Below are 14,125 nucleotides of genomic sequence, written 5' to 3' on the forward strand. Positions count from 1 at the left end.
TGGCCTTTTAATTTTAAAAGTCTTTTATGTTTTTCAATAAAAAGTACCACTTAGTTCGATGTCATGATAAACCTGGAGTGTTCATACTGTTGCTGGGATTGTGACAGAATCTTTAATATCCTTTAATCTTGCTGAATCTGATTTGTGTGTTTCTTCTGGACAACCGGAGGCACCATCTGTAACCAGCAATGAAATACAAATTGTATATTTTGCATTAATCTGCATACTAGTCAAATATTCTGATATTTGCGTTTAAAATGGGCATTTCACAAAATAAAGATAGCTGGTAAAATTCATGCTAATAGTTTAATCTAGACTTCAGTGGGTTGCAAGGAGGAAAAGAAGATCCTCCCTGCATGGTACCTGCAAAAGGAGCACCCCTGGGTACCAGGATACCTGGAGGTCAAATGCAGACCCATTGCTGGCCCCTGAGGTCCCTAGGGATACAGGCTGTCAAGTTCCCCCTTGAGCCAGTGGGACCCAAGCACTGTGCTCAGGCTGGAAACAGGTGAAGTTGAGACAGACATCTCCTCTGTCCCTGGCCCCACTGCCTCAACCCTTGGCAGACAGGCGGCCCCCAGGAATTTATAAACTTTGGTGCTAGGTGCTGGGAAATGCTTGGTGCATGAATTGGGAATGTATGAAAAGGCTTGTCCCAGTTGAGAAGCTAAGACTTGGCCTCTAGCCTTGACCAACTGTCGCGTGCCCTCATCCTTACCCTCCCCATCCTCATATCAAGGTCCTCGCTGGGTAGCTGGCGGATGGTGACAGCCAGCAGAAGCAGGGATGGGGCTGCTGGGTAGGGCCTGGGCTTTATGGGAGTAGAAGAAGAGGTGCCCTGTCCCCTGAAGGTAGTGGGGGGCAGGACTGTGGAAATGAGGCTCCAGGTTTGCAGTGCCTGTTACATCATCTACCCATTGAACTTTGCTTTACAAAACACAAATTAAGAGATAAAATTACTTCAGGGCTGTGAGTACAAGCATTAAACCCCAATGCAGGGATCCTTTTGAGATTAGGGCTTTATACAACAGTGGTCATAAGTCCATTCAACCACCTCTTAGTTTGTAAGATACACTCAGATATTTCCGACTTTCTTATACTCAAGACCTCCACTCTTTAAATGTAAATATTTGCTTTCTCCTGACAATTTGAACCAGCCTTAAGGATAGAATGCCTGTTTGTTGAATGAATGAATGAATGCAAGTGTTCAGGGAATACCACATGCATAATATATATACAGATACATGAAAGCATCTATATTTTTGTCATGTCTCAGATTTTCATTGTTTGCAGATAAAGTGTTTACTTCATGAATATGGTTTGGGACCACTGAATTACATTTTCCCTGAAAACATAATCAAAAGATTGCATGCATTTGTTTAATTGTAGAAACAATCAGGACTGAGAATGTCTGTTCTCCTAACATGTTGAAATTTCAGCAGTTTTAATGATTCTTTTCTAAGGATTTGCAAGCGTATTTTTTTCTTTTTCAAAAATACTTTACTGCTCTTTTTATAATTTTTCTTTTCTTTATCCCTCCCTGCTGCCTAAATTTATTTGGAAGACCGGTAATGCTAAGGAATTGTCTAAGAGAACAATGAAAACTTTGAAATGAATTGTCATGTTTTTTTAATCTTAAAGTTTAAAACACATTTTTCTGTAAGAATATCATTATTTAAATTTTAAAATATTCTTGAACATAGTATCTATTTTCTTCTTATTTGTTTTCAGAATACCTTAATCACAACGGAAAGCTTCTTTATTAAATTTGTTAAAATAGCATGACTTAAAATATTATGTTTTCTTATATTTCTGAGTGTAACTTACCAATGCTTGGGTATGTTTTGATGTTTAAATATTTAGGAGTACAGGCAAAACTGAGAATCTGGATTTTGTTGGGCCATTAAAAATCTCACGGCTGTTTTTGCAAGAGTGCTTGCTGGAGCTCTGGCCAAAGTCCAATCTAAGCAATAACATCCTACTCAGTATACCTCATGATCCTGTGTCAGTTATTAAGGCATTCTTCTTTGCTTCCTGCTCTAAACAGCTATGAAACATTGCTGAATTCATGATCATGATTTTTTTCTATATCCTGTTCAGTCTAAGTGAAATGACCCTTGCAATATACATACATTATCTACAGTTGGGCTAAGTGCATGTGTTTAAGATTATACAACTCATTGTTAATGAATAACCTCTTTGGAAAGCAAAACAGAATGCTGTGTATGTAATCAATATTACATACTGTGCATGAATTCATCCTTGACTCAGATTTTATAAAACACACCACCTTACATCACTTCATGTCAAAACAATCATTAAGGGTCTTTAAGTGGTCTTGAAAATTACCTGTTTTAATGTGAGTAGGCATGTACTCAGTTAAATGAATCCTGAAATATCTTTGACATTAGCTCAGCTCAAAGTCCGGAAACAGTTCTTTTTTGTGACTTAGATGCAAATCATTCAAAAATGGTGCTGGACAGCAACATTATAATCAAATGAGGAGAGAGAAATCTGGAAAGAGTATCTTGTTAAATTGAAAACAATGAAAGTATACTTATTAATCTGATTTTCTATAGCATTCCAAAGCAAGAAACGTGATTATTGATTTTTACTTAAATAATTTTAATGCTTATGTATATATTTATATTACAGTTTTGCACAGAAGACATTATAATTGATTTGTGTAAAATTAATTGAGAGTAGAATTTTTAGAAAGTGAATGTGTTGAGAGTCAGCTCATAGAAGGCATTTTGAACAAGCCATGTCCCAGTGCCTAGAATTTCTTTGCTCTGATATCACCCTCTGTGAATTCAGTGTTCTCTTCAAGTCCCAACTCATACCACATCTTCTCCCTGATGTCTTCGCTGTGTATTTCCCAAGAGCTCAGGGGTGTTTCTCTGGACACTGAAAATATTTGCCCTTCTCTGAGGCTAGATTAATTTTTCATAGCTTGCTGTTTTAAAATTTTTTCAACTATATTTAAATTTCCTCTATGGCAAGCACTGTGATTTATATATTTATTTTGACCTTTTGTAATGCTTTGCAAATATTGATTAATTTATAGTGCAGCTTAGGGGTTTTTAACTTTTCACATATTTAGATACAATTATAAATATAAAACTACATATTTTTAACAGCCAAGGAAATTGTAAGCATTGTTACCAAACCATTCACAAAAAGTGTTTGAGACTCCAGCAAGCAGCAGTAAATATACCTTTTGTTATCAAGGAACCACTGTGAGTAAAGAAAAACTGTAAGGAGCAGAAATCTGTTAGTGAAAAGGAAAAAGGAAGTGAGGAACTGGATATTGATCTTGCCAAGTGAAGCAGTAAAAGAAAATACTACATTGTGAACTTCTTTCCATTATTTGCTCAAATTCAATCTAGCAACTCAGATTAGGAGAACAATGGCTGAGATGTTGGAAATAAATCCAACCCATTCGAACCCCGATAAATCCCTAGGAAACGGGAAATAAAACAATTAATGAGAAGAGGAAAGACTTGTTTAGAGTTTCAGACATTTTTTTTAAAAATAAAAAATGATCTTCTGAAATGTGACTTGCTCCTTGTACTTATAATTCATATTCCTTACCTTAATGTTTCTTTTGCTTTTGTAAGATCAGCAATATGTGGGAAATTGTTTGTGTTGATTATCTGCATCAATAACTTGATGGAGGAATAAATACTTTTGTGTAAAGAGGAAGTCAACCATTCAGCATCATCATGCTGATTATGTAGCATGATCTTTAGCTGCAGTCTGGAGGTTCCACAGTAAAATGAGAGGCACACAAAATGAAGGGTCTGGAGACCTGGGCTTAATCTTTATTCTTTCGTTTCCCGTCTTCTCATCTTCAAATGTTTATTTAGAATCTATTTATAGGTATATCTCCTTAGGCTGATAATCAAGTGAGGGAGACAAAAAGCAATGCCAATCACATATCATGTGATAGGTGCTCTCAGATTACAGGCAGACAGTATGGTGGGACCCCTTAGGCTTTGGCTTATCATAGAACCTTCAATCATTTGTATAGTAATATGGACTTCCCTGGTGGCTCAGATAGTAAAGAATCTGCCTGCAATGCGGGAGACCAGGTTCGATCCCTGGGTTGGGAAAATCCCCTGGAGAAGGGAATGGCTACCCACTCCAGTATTCTTACCTAGAGAATTCCATGGACAGAGGAGCCTGGCGGGCTATAATCCATGAGCATTAGCAAAGAGTCGGACACGACTGAAAACCACCACCATTCCAAACCATAGGTAATAACAGTAATTTGATGAAATACAGAGCTATTGTGAAAACTTGATATATAGAATTTTTTAAAAATTAGCATTAGTAAAGTACTTTTCCATTTTTTCTGACTTGAAATCCTAAATTTTCATTTCCTTTTTGAAATTTTCTTGATTCATTCTGAAAAGTGCTTTTTCTATGTTAGTACTCCCACACTACTTTTTCCATACTTTTCTTTCTGCATTTATTGTGAAAGAGTGAAACTTCCAGTTGCTCCTTGCCATGTGTTGGTCGCTCAGTTATGTCCGACTCTCTGCGATCCCGTGGACTGTAGCTTGCCAGGCTTCTCTGTACATGGGATTTTCTAGGCAAGAATCCTGGAGTGGGTTGCCATGTGCTTCTCTAGGGAATTTTCCCAGCCCAGGAGCTGAACCTGGGTCTCCTGAAATGCAGGTAGATTCTTTACCCTGAGTCACCAGGGTAGGCCCTGTGTAGTGTTATATGCCATAATAATTATATCTCAGGAAAACTGAAAGAAAAAAATTGCTTCTTTTAATCTATTTTCAAATATCCAGGCACATGACAATAAAGAATTCTAGATATTGTGTGCATCAGTTTAGGTACTCCAAATATGGCCTGTTTTGCCCATGATCCAGAGGAAAGGAGAAAGTTCACAGTGATATAATCATTGATAGAATGAAGATCTTGGAAAAGAGGAAATGTTAGTGAGCTGTGGAGGTTGCTCAGTATAGAGAATGTTTTTAGATGTCGTAACCTCTTTCTTCATTACCAGTTTTTCAGTTTCATCATCTCTGAACCTCAGGTTTTCTTGTCCATAGATAAGAAAATTGAAGCAAATGATTTTTAATGCCCCATCAAGCTTGAGGATTCTCTTTGGAGACTGTTGTTTTATATTGGATTGGCCAAAAAGTTCATTTGGATTTTTCTGTACCATGGAAAAACCCTAATGAACCTTTTTGGCCAATACAGTATTTTTTTTTTTTTTTTGGTGTTATTTTGGTAAGCAACCAGATAAAGTCATTGAATAAAATGGGATATGATCAGTTATTCTGGTGAACGTTATGCTCCTTCACTCTTCCCATGTCTTCATTATACAAACATCAACCAACACTAATGTTTACTGAAGAAATGGCAGAACATCCAAGGAGATGGGACTTATTCAGACTTTCTAGAATGAGAGGTGTCTGGGCAGATGAAAGACGTGGGAATGGCCCTGAAAGATGCAAAGGTGCTAAGCAGTGTGACGAAGGTTGAAGATTAGATAAATAGAAGAGAGGACCTGCAGTGCTTGGAGAGTTCTCATTCAATTCTGTAAGCAATAGAGGACCATGCTCAGTCAGGAAAAGAAGACAAAGTTATACCTGTTCAGTGTCGTTGAAGGCTTGGCAGGGGCTAAGCAATCAACACGAGAGAAAAAGGAAGAGAAGAGGAAATTGCTTAGGACACAGCTGGTGCAGGGCTTTATTAAATGAAGAGAAAGACAAATGGACACAAGTCCTGAAAGGAAGATTGATTTTGCCAAATAGTTATATCATTCCATTCAAAAGAGTTGGAAAAGATGCTTATAGCTGGAGGGATATGGCAGCCTGGCAAGGCTTTCTCTCTCCTGAGTATTTTTTTTTTTTGGTCTGAGTATTTCTTATAACTGATAAAAGATTTATCTCAAGTGTCCAGTGTGATTTGCAAAAATGTATATAAATGAGCCACAGGAAATATTTCCTGTCTTTGTTGAAAACAGGTGGGTATTTGAATCTCTCGATAATTAAATGAAGGCTAATCAGTTCTATTTTCATAGCATCCCCTAATCTCTACTATTGAAGACAGACATGTATCAGGGCTAATTAAAAAATTGTTATTATAAGGAATGTTCTTGCATGTCTGTACTATTTATTTTCATATATTTGATTTTTCTAGTATTCTTTTATTCCTTTCTGGTTCTTAAGTTTTGAATTCTAGAATTATTTTAGTATTATGCCATGTAGAAGCACAGAAGTGTGGCTTGATGGTGCTGCTGACAATTTATATGTCAAGGTGTAACTGCCTGGTATATTCTTTGCTGTTTTGCATTCCTTTGCAAAGTATGCCTTTGTTTAGTCTTGAGGGAGTAGTCTTCTCCGATTTTCCATATACTCAGGACATGGCGTTTACATAGCTAATGACTGTTCTTCTCTGTATGGAATTCAGATGTTTGCATTTTCACACAGTTTTTTCAATCACCTCGTCATTCCTTTTGCATGCTGCAAGATGTCTAATCTGTGGTGAAGAATGGAGACATATTTTCGTGTAATTTCTAAGAAAAATTACATGGTCTATGACTAAGCATATCATCATGCTTCCTATCCAGTTTACCTCATTTATTTCTAAAATTCTGCAATCTGTTTTTGTATCACATTTAATATATTATAGAAGGCCTGGCTCATTAATTATTATCCTTTGAAGTAATAAGTCCTATTCTAACAGCATGTGTTTGAAGCTAATGTCTCATAAAAACTAAATGTTAAGTATCTTTATAATTTTGTATTGTTATTTTCATTACATAAAATAGAAGAACTTTCATCTACCCTAGGAATTTAAGATGCTATGTCTGCACACATGATACTTGGATGAATTTTAAACTATTACTGAAATATATGGATGTTTCCGGGCTTCCCTGGTGGCTCAGACTGTAAAGAATCCGCCTGCAATGCAGGAGACCTGGGTTTAATCCCTGGGTCCCTGGGTAAGAAAGATCCCCTGGAGAAGGGAATGGCTACCCACTCCAGTCTTCTTGCCTGCAGAATTCCATGGACAGAGGAGCCTTGTGGGCTATGGTCCGTGGGGTCACAAAGAGTCGGACACAACTGAGTGACTAACATATGGCTGTTTCCAGGCTTCCCTAGTGGCTCAGCTGATAAAGAATCTGCCTGCAGTGTGGGAGACCTGGGTTTGATCCCTGCATTGGGAAGATCCCCTGGAGAACAGCATAGCAACCCACTCCACTATTCTTGCCTGGAGAATCCTCATGGACAGAGGAGACTGGTGGGCTGCAGTCCATAGGTCACAAAGATTTGGACATGACTGAGCGACTAAACACACACACGTGGATGTTTTCTAGGGGAAGTAATTGATACCTGTAAAGGCCGGTTTCAGCTTGTCTATTTTAAAGGTTAACTTTTTTTTTAAGAAAATGATCTTTGCAGATTAAAATGTTTACTATTAAATAAACATGTTCTGTGTGTATATCTATATTTATATTTCTATTAATTTAACCCTACTGGTATCTGGACTTCTCCTCTTCACCTGACTTAGGTCTGTTGGTTTTCACCAGGAAAGAGTCCCCCTACTTGTTTCCGCTTGAAACAATGGTTTGTGCATTATACTAGGACAATCATGAGGGTGGCAGTGACCCCAGAGGTAATTATTTTCGTCAAGGGCAGTTTAGGAGAATGGTGATAATGAGGGACAGCAACCCCAGCTATGGCAGATGAAGTGGTAGCAACTGTGTTTGAACTTTCAGTATCCTGATATCTGTGCTTCTGATTTTCCTATCTGTGCTCCTGCAAGTTCTTAAAAACCCTGTGGACAAAGAAGGGTCATTTGGCTTTTTTTTTTTTTTTTTGGTATAGTAGTAAATGTTTTATTTGCAAACAACTTTACAGCTTGTAGTTGACAAATCAAAATTAAAAGATGGACAGTGATTAATTTAGAATCCAACAACAAAATAGTTGCTCCATAAATATTCACTGCCTGGTGAGAGTAAAAAGAGACTGATGTCTCCCGATTCTTTGCCCTGTGACATTTTTAACTCCCTCTTTGCATTTTCCTGGTGGCTCAGCTGGTAAAGAATCCACCTGCAATGCTGGAGACCTGGGCTTGATTCCTGGGTCGGGAAGATCTCCTGGAGAAGGGAAAGGCTACCCATACCAGCATTCTGGCCTGGAGAATTCCATGGACTGTTTTGTCCATGGGGTTGCAATGTCAGACACGACTGGGTGACTTTCACTTTCACTTTTTTGCATTTCCTAAGGCTAAAAATTCACTGTTTTAAGTATGCATCATTTATGACAAATTTTAAAGTAGTCTTTGGTAGCTCTAAATGGAGAAATGGTCTTTGTTGTTTTATTGGCTATTTCTAATTGTTCAATTAACTGTACAGTGCATAGTGAAAGGACATTTGCAACCACAGTATGCTAAAGACTTTAATGCTGTTGAGCACTATTCTTGACTTAGGTCATTTTTATCTCCACAGAAATTGGCCCAGTAACAGTTACCACAGATCCCAAGAAATTTCAATATGAGCTCAGAGAACTCTATGTTCAGGTGAGTGCTTTCTTTTAATTTTATTTCTTTCAGGGGAAAGGAAAATCATGAACTTTTGGGTGATCATCTTCAGTTTTAAGTCTGAAAGTAATAATTCTTAGTTTTAAAATTCCAATACCACTTTTTCTGACTTGAATGATACACATGGAATTGGGTCGGATTGGGTTCAAAACACCACCTTCATTTATGCGTTGTCTGTAGCTGCTGCCATGTAACACAGGCAGAGTTCTGTAGTTGTGACCGACGGGCCCACAAAGCCTAAGTGGTTACTGTGTGATGCTTCAGAGAAAAGTTTATTGACTTCTGCTCTAGATGACTTTAGTGGTAAAGAATCCACTTACCAATGTAGGAGACACAGGAGATGTGGGTTCGATCCCTGGGTCAGAAAGATACCCTGGAGTAGGAAGTGGCGACCCACTCCAGTATCCTTGCTTGGAAAATTCCATGGACAGAAGAGCCTGGTGTGCTACAGTCCATGGGGGCTGCAAAAAGTCAGATGCTAGTGAGCACTAGATGACTCCTTTCACTGACTCCTTTCACTGTTTCATAAGGAACAGTTAATTCTTTTCCTGTAATCGTTGTGCTATAATTAGGATAATTTAAAAATTCTTGAAGTCACCTATATAAATTTTTGTAAGTATAGTTTTGTTAGTAGAGAAGATGAACAGTTGGTTGAAATGTTATTCTGAAAACCGGACTTGGAGATAAGGTTAACATGTACCTTCTCCTCATTCCTCGTTGAGGACATTTTTCTCAAATCTATTGATTTTTTTTTTTTTTTAAAGAAGTTGCTCCTTTGAGGCTGTTATATTATCCTATCCTCCATGGATGGTCTCTGCTGCAATCACCTACAGGTCTTTTGGGCACTGCTCATTGACGCTGTTGGTGACTGGGTCATTGGTACCTTTCCCTTTAGGGCTGCCGTCATTCCAGGGCGTCTCCCCAGCGACTGGAATGACCTATCGGAACCTTCTGCTCTCAGTTCTTTGACCTGGTCTTCAGTGACCTTTCCTTTCCTCCATCTCAGTCTTCTATTCCCACACACCCTCTGGACCTTGTGTGTGTGTGCTTAGTTGCTCAATCATGTCCAAGTCTTTGTGACCCCCTGGACGGTAGCCTGCCAGGCTCCTCTGTCCATGGGGATTCCCCAGGCAAGAATACCCAATTCATTCTGTCTCTCAGGTCACTCATTCAAGCTTTTACTCTCCGGCCGCAACCATCTGTCCACCAAGCTTGTTACAGCTTCTTACTACAACTGCTGCTTCACCCTCACCCAACATTCCGGTCCAGTGATCCCTATCCTGTCTCCCAGGCCTTCGGAGTCTCCTTTTTCACTTTCTTCCAATCTAGCTCAGAGTCTTGTCATTTCAAAAACACTGCTTTTTTCCTTGTCCATTGCTTTTTTGTTCAAAAGGCAAAACTTCATTCCTGAAGGACCAAAATTATTATGCCAGGTGCCATTGGAGTCTCATGATATGGCAGGTTGATTTCACTATAAATACATAGCCACATACTCCCTTGATCCTATTCTGTTTCTTTGATCAAGTATATCTCCCACGCCTCCCAATGACAGTTGCAAACTTTAGCTATTCTTCTTAAACCTGTATTCCATTACCCTTTTACTACGGACCATTTTTGGCTAATGATCCACTCTGAGCAAGCTGTCTCACTTACTGTTTCACACAGAGGCACATTTAAATGGAAGCTCTTGGCTTCCTTATACCTTACATGTACTCCACATGTGTTTGATACCCATCCTATTCTCATTCTCTACTTAATCACAGCTCCTTGGCTTTCTTAGGATCTTAATGCTATCAAGCTGTTTTTTTTTTTTTTTTTTTTAACTGCTTTAGGTTTCCCATTTACTTTAAAAAAAAATTGGAGTGTAGTTACAGTGCTGTGTTTCTACTGTACCACAACATGAATTGGCTGTACATATACATATATCATCTCCTTTTTTGGTTTTACTTCCTCTTTAGGTCACCCCAGAGTATTGAGTAGGGTTCATGTGCTATACAGGAGATTCTCTTTAGTTTATTTATACTATTTTATACATGATATTAATAGTATATCTATATCAATCCCAATCTCCCAATTCCTCCCACCCCCTCCTCTATTTCCTATAAATATGTTCAAGTCTACCTCCAAAACAAACCCCTCTCCCAGTGAACCAAACTGTTGGAAACAAAAAAACTAACCAACAAATGACTGTTGTTCTCAAAATTCTCTTACAAATAGCAACTTTCATTTCTCAGTTCCTTCAATGCCTGGAAAGTTGTTGGTATTCCCTGCCATCTTTTCCTCACGTGCCTTCTGCAGTTACTTCTTAGTCTCTTTCAATCTAGTCCCCACACTCATGGTCTATGTAGCTCTAGCTGGTGACATATAATCTCCGGCTTTGCTAAATGCAGTGGAAACATTTCATTTGTCAGTATGTTAGTTAAACTTTGTAGTTCTTGGCAATACTGTCCTCTCCCTTCATCTTGAGGCATTCTCTTCCTTTACATATTCTTTCACTTTTCTTCCCACGTTTCTTAAGCTTCCTAGGCAGCTCATTTCCCCCCAGTTGGCCATTAAATGTTTAGGATCCTAGTAGGTTTGCAAACTGGCCCCATTTATTTGTCTCATTTTTATTTTTTCTCTTTAGGAAAAATCATCCATACACACATAAATACGTTTCTAGCCTAGAACTCTCCTCTGAGAATTAGACCCTTCAGTCAGTCTCCGGGATGTCACAATGGCACTCCAAAGTGAAACTCACAGATGTTCTCTTTCCACTCCTTCTACTGCTAAGTCACTTCAGTCGTGTCCGAGTCTGTGCGACCCCATAGACGGCAGCCCACCAGGCTCCCCTGTCACTGGGATTCTCCAGGCAAGAACACTGGAGTGGGTTGCCATTTCCTTCTCCAGTGCATGAAAGTGAAAACTGAAAGTGAAGTCACTCAGTCGTGTCTGACTCTTAGCGACCCCATGGACTGCAGCCCACCAGGCTCCTCCATCCATGGGATTTTCCAGGCAAGAGTCCTGGAGTGGGGTGCCACTGCCTTCTCCGCCACTCCTTCTAATATGGTTCTAAATCTTGTTCTTTGTCTTCTGTTTGTTATCTTTGTGAATTATGCCTGTAGTATCCTGGTTATTCACCAAAACTCTGAATCATCCTTAATATACATGTCTTTTCTCCTCCAAACCATCAATCAAATATTGGTTTTTAACTTTCTTAATAATTTTTATATCAATTGACTTTCATTCATTAATATTAGCTTGTCATAGTCCCAGTTATTGTATCTTTCAGTTCAGTTCAATCTCTCAGTCATGTCTGACTCTTTGTGACCCCATGAATCTCAGCACGCCAGGCCTCCCTGTCCATCACCAACTCCCGGAGTTCACTCAAACTCATGTCCGTGGAGTTGGTGATGCCATCCAGCCATCTCATCCTCTGTCGTCCCCTTCTCCTCCTGCCCCCACTCCCTCCCAGCATCAGAGTCTTTTCCAATGAGTCAACTCTTCGTATGAGGTGGCCAAAGTACTGGAGTTTCATTCCTTCCAAAGAACACCCAGGACTGATCTCCTTTAGAATGGACTGGTTGGATCTTCCTGCAGTACAAGGGACTCTCAAGAGTCTTCTCCAACACCACAGTTCAAAAGCATCAATTCTTCAGTGCTCAGCTTTCTTCACAGTCCAACTTTCACATCCATACATGACCACTGGAAAAACCATACCCTTGACTAGACGGACCTTTGTTGGCAAAGTAATGTCTCTGCTTTATAATATGCTATCTAGGTTGGTCATAATTGTATCTTTAGGCTCAATTAATGCAAAAAAGCTTCTAAGTGATTTCCCTGCTTTTATTCTTGCTTTGATTTTCCAGGCCTTTCTCTACTCTGACCAGCAGACGAAAGATCTAAAAAAAAAAAGTCCCTTAACATTCCTAATACTCTGTCCACTCACCTCCTACCCTCACTTCACCCAAGTCTTCTCAGATTCCCGAGTGACCTGAGGCCTGTCAACCTGTCAGCCCTTCCTGGAGCCACTCTCTCCCTTGGGCCCTGAGATCTGCTGTAGGGGTCTTGCACAGAGTCTGCTGTGTCTGGATCCGCCCCTGTCTCCCTGTGGGGCCCTTGCATGTGCTGTTCTCCTTGCATGTGTGTGTGTTAGTCACTCAGTCATGTCCGACTTTTTGTGACCCCATGGACAGTAGCACACCAGGCTCCTCTGTCCATGGAATTCTCTAGGCAGGAATACTGGAGTGTGTTGCCATTTCCTTCTCCTCTCCTTGCATAGCAAGTTCTTCATCTTGCCCTCATGTCCATGCTCCTTTAATCGAGTTTAAAATCCTGTTTTCAAAATCTCATCTGGAATACCACTTCGTCAGAGAATCCATCCTGTCCTCCAGGATTCGTCATATCTCATGGCCTCTTTCTGTCACAAAGCAGTTGGGATTTCATAGTGAAGAGTTATGTCTGATTTAGTTAATCACTGAATCCCTTAGTAAAATGCCTGGCATATAGAGTGTGCTCATAGAGAATGAATGGAAGAATGAAGGAACAAACCAGCACTGTGTACAAATTAACAGTTCAGATTAGAGTTTGAAGTTTAATACTTCAATTGGTTTCACTGTCGAGTGCATGACTTTATTTGGAACTATATATGGTATGAGCATAATTGGGGCATAGGGTGAAAAAACTCAGGAATTTGGCATTCCAAATATGTATTCCATCACGATTCTTTCATTGTGCCTGTCTCTATTTTTAAATTGCATGCTAAATTGGATTATGTTTCATAAATGTCTAAATAGGTTTTTATAGTTATCCCTTGTCTGTTTTTCTTTTATTAAATTTCTTCTGATTATGTCTCTCATTAATCCTCTACTTCCTTTCTCATATCATTCTTTTTCAGTCATTATCTCAATACTTGTTTACAATTTACTTTTCTATCCTCTGATATAGCAGATTCTTTTCAACTTTGGATGTCCACATTCTTTGAAAGAAAATTTACATAAAAATTTCTATCCTGTATGTGGAACACAGGAATTAAAAATTGTATTACCCTAATTGTTTATATTTTTATATTCTGGTGTTTTATCATGAACTCCTGAGTGTAAGAGCCTTACAGCTCTCATTGAACCTCTGGTCTACCATGGGATGCATCAGTGTCTGCAGGAGAGTGGACTTAAATAGCTATTGAATAAATGAATGTCATACGAGCATAGCTTCTTTTAAAAATGTACATGTAACAGTGAAACTATATCAAATACAATACAAACTTTATCTGATGGCACAAAAGATACTTAAAAATCTAATCATCACTTTTTGTAATATAAAGATTCAGTACGGCCATGTAATGGAGGTTTCTAGCTGAAAGAATGTTTGGAAGAGATTTACTGCATTCATTTCTTTTCTTCTCTGCGAAAATTCAGCTGGGATGTATTCTTAGAAAGCTGGCCAGAATGCAAATGCCTACATTCTCATTGAGACCTGGCACTTCCTCATTTCCTGCCTCTCCCCTTCTTTTGTTCTAAGGGATCTTCAGATCCTCCTTGTTCCATTTGTCTCCAGGGAGGAGGGTCATGATCCT

The 14,125-nt window shown here is 39.0% G+C and overlaps 1 protein-coding gene across 1 annotated transcript in view; it reads left to right on the plus strand.

Annotated features, from left to right (window-relative positions):
- Positions 1-14,125, plus strand: part of HMCN1 (hemicentin 1) — a 546,207-nt gene that overhangs the window by 116,111 nt on the left and 415,971 nt on the right. The window contains exon 2 of the mRNA XM_005690978.3: positions 8,480-8,550. Coding sequence (XP_005691035.2) covers positions 8,480-8,550 — 71 coding nt within the window. The remainder of the gene's footprint in view (positions 1-8,479; positions 8,551-14,125) is intronic.

This window comes from Capra hircus, chromosome 16 (assembly GCF_001704415.2).
Source record: "Capra hircus breed San Clemente chromosome 16, ASM170441v1, whole genome shotgun sequence".
Lineage (NCBI taxonomy): Eukaryota > Metazoa > Chordata > Mammalia > Artiodactyla > Bovidae > Capra > Capra hircus.